At 40.2% G+C, this 5,953-nt stretch overlaps 1 protein-coding gene across 1 annotated transcript in view; it reads right to left on the reverse strand.

Annotated features, from left to right (window-relative positions):
- The window catches only part of frrs1a (ferric-chelate reductase 1a), a 13,040-nt gene that overhangs the window by 4,497 nt on the left and 2,590 nt on the right, over nucleotides 1-5,953 (reverse strand). Inside the window, exons 2-9 of the mRNA XM_087171809.1 lie at nucleotides 4,837-5,070; nucleotides 4,319-4,461; nucleotides 4,049-4,143; nucleotides 2,600-2,747; nucleotides 2,360-2,476; nucleotides 2,149-2,220; nucleotides 1,874-1,972; nucleotides 449-599 (exon numbers count right to left, since the gene is read on the reverse strand). Of these exons, the coding sequence (XP_087027935.1) occupies nucleotides 449-599; nucleotides 1,874-1,972; nucleotides 2,149-2,220; nucleotides 2,360-2,476; nucleotides 2,600-2,747; nucleotides 4,049-4,143; nucleotides 4,319-4,461; nucleotides 4,837-5,041 (1,030 nt within the window). The 5' untranslated portion in view covers nucleotides 5,042-5,070. The remainder of the gene's footprint in view (nucleotides 1-448; nucleotides 600-1,873; nucleotides 1,973-2,148; nucleotides 2,221-2,359; nucleotides 2,477-2,599; nucleotides 2,748-4,048; nucleotides 4,144-4,318; nucleotides 4,462-4,836; nucleotides 5,071-5,953) is intronic.

A 5,953-nucleotide genomic window follows, 5' to 3' on the forward strand; every position in this document is an offset into this window, starting at 1 on the left:
TGACACGTTTTCTGTGGCTGGAGACTAATGGTTGTTGACTATGTTTCCTTACTTTACCTGGAGGAAAGAGACAAAGAGGGACATTCAACACATGTGCTACATGAACATTTCCAGTGTTCTTGTTTAACAGATATTGTAGGAATCTCAGATATTTTAAGTCAGATAAAGCCTACAACAGCAGGCTGACTTACTCTGAACTAATAACTGAAGCTCTTGGAAACACTGGTCAGTAAACAGCTGTTAATGCTTACACCGGCTATGTTGCAATATCAAAACTTACAAATTGCTCCTTTAATGACATCATGTTGTAAAAATAAAACTGAGACACGTTTCAAGATTTTCTGCTGATTAAACTGTCATGTGACACAATAAAGTTCTGACAGACTGATAAGAACTTTAAGACACAAGACACAGGGGTTCAGGGTCACTGCGTTCAGACATCTCTTACCATACTGAGCATGTCCACTGGCTAGAAACAGGAAGTACTCTTGGTCCAGATCATAGCGGCCTGGTTCCTGATCGGCCAGTTTGACTGGTCTGCTGAACCTGCATTGGATCACTCCATCTGCCAGCCGCCATAATACTGAGGAGATCCCAGACTAAACACACACTCACACAGAGGACAAAAACAACATGTTGGTGGTTTGAGACATAAAGTCCAAGAAGACATTCATATTGCACAGAGTTGTACTCATGATATGGTTAGCCGAGCTAAGCTTAAAGACAGGACGCAGCTAGCCTGTGGCGCTGGTTGCCAGATACAATTGGTAAGACCCATCTTCTAATGCCTCCTGAACCACAGCCTCAGGTTTTTACATTTCTGTTGGTGTACAGATTATACTAACATGATGAATGAAGCCTAGAGGCCTCTAGAGGTGTTAATATGTAGTATTGAACTTTGCCAACCCTGTCTTCTAGAAATGATATTTATGCACAAATAATGTGTTTGACAACTCACAAATGTTGATACTGAATGCTCTGAATGTTTTCTGCTAAAATATCCAATCTTTTTGGCTGGCTTTTGCAGATTGTAGAGACTTAAGCATTATTCAATATTTTTCATGGTTATGTTTAGACTCTCAGCATTTGGTTAAAGCTCCATATTCTCCTCTTCTCCTGTGTTTTATTTGAATTGTTGATCCATAAGAAGATATTTTTGTGTTTTTAAGACCTAAAAACCATCTCAGTGTAGTTTTATATCTCCTCTCTCAGGTTTATCTCTGGAGCTCTAGTAACAACAGGTCGGTGAGCCAATCAGAAGAGGGGAGGCTCTGAGTTGCTTTTCTGATTGGCTGACTGTTTTCTGAGTGATCCAATAAAAGATATAAGAGATTTCAGGTAAAACGCTCAGAGAAACCAAATCCTGCAAGGCTGAATGGTGGGTCCAGGTGGGCGGGGCTTGGGGCATGGCTGAGGGTGGTGACTGCTTTGTTGTGACATCACAATGTTCCAGAAATCCTGACGGCTGGTTTTAAGGCTCAGTTTCTGAATACAGGCTGTGAGCATTTCTCTGTGGACTGAGGCTTTGATACTTTCACAGTATTAATATAGAACCTACACCTGCTTTATAAGACTGTGGTTTAGTTAAAACAGAAAAGGTTGACAGCGTCTGATTCTGGATGCAAAAAAACACCTCTGAACATACCCCAGACAGTGATTACGTTGCCACTACGAAATAAATAAGAAAGCATTTTAGTAGTCTATGAACGTCTTAACCAGGCTAACTGTTTCCCTTTGACTCGAAGCTGAGCTAACCACATCGTGACTGATATCCAGTCTTCAGTGTTGTCTGCTCCTGCACTTCCTGCTAACGTCACAGTGGATTAATTCAGAGAAAACTTGTATTGATCCTGAGTGTGTTTTCTTTTGTCACCTGTGTCTGGTCGTCAGGGTGTGTTCGTCCACTAACGAAGGCAGCACTCACTGATACTCTGTCCCCATCTTTTACACACATATACACATCATCGTTGCCCTACACACACAAACAAACACACATGCAAAAACATAACATATATTTAGCATATACTGTCATACTCGGGTTAACAGAGGCGCAACATGTAAATGGATCGTAACAGAAAGTTGTTCTTCTCACAATAAGATCATAGCTCAAAGTACAATGAAGATCAGCCTGTATACTGACTGGCTCACCATCCATGTGTCCCAGGACAAAGCAAATGCAACATATCCCTCCGCTGGGCCACTCAGCTCGAATGTCACAGACTGCAGAGAACAATGATGATTACATTATTCTGATAATAAAGATACAGATGTTTCTATGTCTCCATGTTATTGATGTTAAAATGCTACATGACGCATGTTCACCTGACTGTATTAGTAAATCAAAAAGTTAATGTCAAACCATTTTGTCTGGTCTGTCTGTGGTCATGGACAAAAAGAAGCAGTGAGAATCTTGTGGATCACATCCTGGAGGGTCTAATAGGCAGGATTTTGATTCGCCACAGCCATCAGAATTGAACTAAACATAAAAGATGAGGAGGAAATATATTATATTGATGTTTACTATATGGTTTATTGATCACTTCATGTCCAGACAGGAAATCAATGTCTCAATCATTCGTTCAAACACTGAAACACGCACAGGTCCCGGCAGGATAGAGGGTGTGGTCGTCTGTATCGGAGGAGGTGTAGTGGTGGGCGGAGTTGGGTGAGGTGTAACACCGTGGCGATAAATGATTGGTCCAGGCAGCTTCACCCAAAATACACTGTAGTGGGCGACTACAGTCACGCTGGAAAATATACCCACAGGCAGATCAAAATGTTTAGATAGATGTCAAGTATGATGTCAAGAAGATGTCAAGACAGACACACAACTTTTCCTAAAATTAAGATAGACTAACTTTTCCATGTGCTGTAAGGAAACTGAAACTGGTTTATTAAATCAAGGTGAGTGTTTAATGAAAAACTTTCACACACGGATAAATGCTTTCAATATGGATTGGTCTCTGAAATTGAGCCATGTGGAAATGGAGCCATCATTAAGATCAGGCTGACGCTATGTGCACCCAGGGTAAAAACTGGACTAATGTGCTCTCTCCTCTTTGTTCTGGTTTACAGCTGAGCCGCAGAGTTTTTAATTTTTTTTTTGGGAAGCCAATGAAAAGTGCATTACAGTAATTCGGCTGGAAATAAAGATGATAAATCAGTCTTTCGGCATCATCTTGCTAGAAAACAAGTGGAAATGCACTTTATAGCTACAGTATCATTTTGGTTCAGCAGAGATGTAAAGTTATGTGTCATCAGCGTAACTATGGAAACATACATTGGTTAATAAGTGCCTGACGGCTTACCACCCGATTTGTGGCACTTATCAATTACGGTGCAAGAAAACATTTTGCACCATCCTGTACAGCGCAAAAAAACAAGGCACTTAAGTAGCCATTAGCTGTTTCATACGGATGAAAAAGAGGCAAATAGCTGTCGTGTGATTCATTTGGCATTTGTACATTATACTTTATTAATTTGTTGTATTTTATTTTTTTATCATAAATTTGCAGTAAGAGAGACTATGAGCACTATTAGAAACCACTAACAGCATTGCATCACAAAAATATTTCATATAACTTTAAATGGTGCACTTAGCAGACAAGTTAGCTAGCTTTAATACTAAAATAACTTGTTCTGTCGTGTTACTGTATGACTGAACAGTATATATATATATTCTTATACTATCCAATTATAGATTTTATATCACTGCATTTGCTCTGTCATTTTTACAGTGAAACTTGATACTACTGTATATTCACTTCCTGTTCAGTCAAAACATAAACAGCACAGAGATAGATGCCACCTGTCCTAGCTTGACTAGCTACTTTCAGTCACTGAGCTCAGTTACATGAAGTTACACAGGCTAATGTTGCTAATAACACTTAACGCTGTGGAGCTGTGTAACGGTGTAACTGTGTAACGGTGTAACTGCGTAAACTGTAAACTATTTTTTCTGCATCTGTGATTATCACAGTAGATGCTGTTCAACATAGGTTTCATGGTTTAGCTTTGAATTAGCATTTAGAAAGAGAATGAAACTCACAAGAAATGAACCTCACTGGGAGCATCGTGAGGAGCTTTCCAGATGACAGTCACCTCTGTCTGCCTGGCATCACTCGTTTGGCTCACTGCTGATCCCTACACACACACACACACACACACACACACACACACACACACACACACACACACGTTATTTTTCATATTTGCTTTGTGTAATATTCTTGCATGGATTGTGATGAACAATGGGAACATAATCTTTGTGTGTTCCCCACTACTATATTATTTTGTGTGCATGTGTGCATATGTACACCTGTTGCTTATTACATGTGAGCAGCTGTGTCCTGTTGGGATTGGTCAGGGTGAAGGTGCCAATGGTGGATACAGAGCTCTGATTGGCTGCATCTCTGGCCTCAAGCAGGAAGCCCTCGAAGTATGATGTTCCAGACAGAACAACTGGAAAGTGTTTTCATGAAGGTATTAGAATAAAGATGTATTAACACAAGCATGTACTGTTGACATCTAAATAAATAACGTACTAACCTATACCGGTAGTCGTAAGTTTGATAAAGCCCTGTATTTAACCAGGTTTAATCTTCAATTCTTCTTTAATTGGATTAGTTTGGTCAAATTTTCTATTTATAAAAGACTGAGATGACATGTACAGTTCTTCCTTTTCAAGTGTATATTTAAAAACTTAAAATAAACTGACATTTGGAATCCTGTTTTAAGGAGGATTTCCTTTAAGTTTGGATGAAACGTTGCATTTTATATTATTTTATATGATGGTTTGGATTTAACATCTCTATCTGAACAGCAGTTATTAGTCACCTTTGATGTGATCTCCAGGGTTGAACGTGGTTGTGTTGGTTGCTAGGTGGTAAGGGCTGGCAGTGGTCTGACCAGGGGCACCATGGTGGGGCTCCATGCTGCCACAGACTTTGGTGACCTTGCCATCGGCATAGCAGTGTGCTGGCACCCAGTAACACACAGACACAGAGATGAAGAGGAGACAACACAAGCCCAGAGAAGACATTTACAGCTGTCACGGGGCGTCCAGGGCATCTGAAAGGACAAAAGAAATCACTTTTATTTCAAGTGTTGATGCATAAGAAAATATAGTTGTGGTTTTAAGACCCAAAATCCATCTCAATGTAGTTTTACATCTCCTCTCTCAGGCTTCTCCCTGGAGCTCTTATAACAACAGGTTGGTGAGCCAATTAGAAGAGAGGATGCTCTGGGCCTCTATTCTGATTGGCTGACTGTTTTCTGAGTGATCCAATAAAAATATAGCAGTTTTCAGGTAAAACACTCAGAGAAACCAAATCCTGCAAGGCTGAATGGTGGGTCCAGGTGGGCGGGGCTTGGGGCATGGCTGAGGGTGGTGACTGCTTTGTTGTGACATCACAAAGTTCCAGTAGTCCTGACGGCTTGTTTTAATGCTCAGTCTCTAAATACAGGCTGTGAGCATTTCTCTGTGGACTGAGGCTTTGATACTTTCACAGTATTAATATAGAACCTAGACCTGATCTATAATCAAACAACACACGGACCTAAACAAACAGTGAGCTTCCCACTACACTTCCTATAGTTGTACTTATTAGTAGCACAGAAGTAGAAAATTATCTGTTAATTATCTGTAGCCCGCCTCTCGCCCGAAAAGATGCTGGGATAGGCTCCAGCCCCCCCGTGACCCTACTAGAGGATAAGCGGTAGAAAATGAATGAATTATCTGTTACATTGTGGGAAGACTTGGGCAGGTGTCAACAAACTGCTGCTGTAGCATCTGCAAACCAACAGTTAGCTAATTAAAAGGGAGCCAGTAATTTAGCCTAAAGATTCTATTTATATGTGGATTAACTTGTGTGTGTAAAATTCAGCAGGTGATGAATAAATAAAATTAACTAAATTAAGCTAATTTCCATTTACAGCATGTAATCAGTCTGTT

This window comes from Seriola lalandi, unplaced genomic scaffold, assembly GCF_002814215.2.
Source record: "Seriola lalandi dorsalis isolate HSWRI2012SDOR001 ecotype SW California unplaced genomic scaffold, Sedor1 jcf7180002054981, whole genome shotgun sequence".
Lineage (NCBI taxonomy): Eukaryota > Metazoa > Chordata > Actinopteri > Carangiformes > Carangidae > Seriola > Seriola lalandi.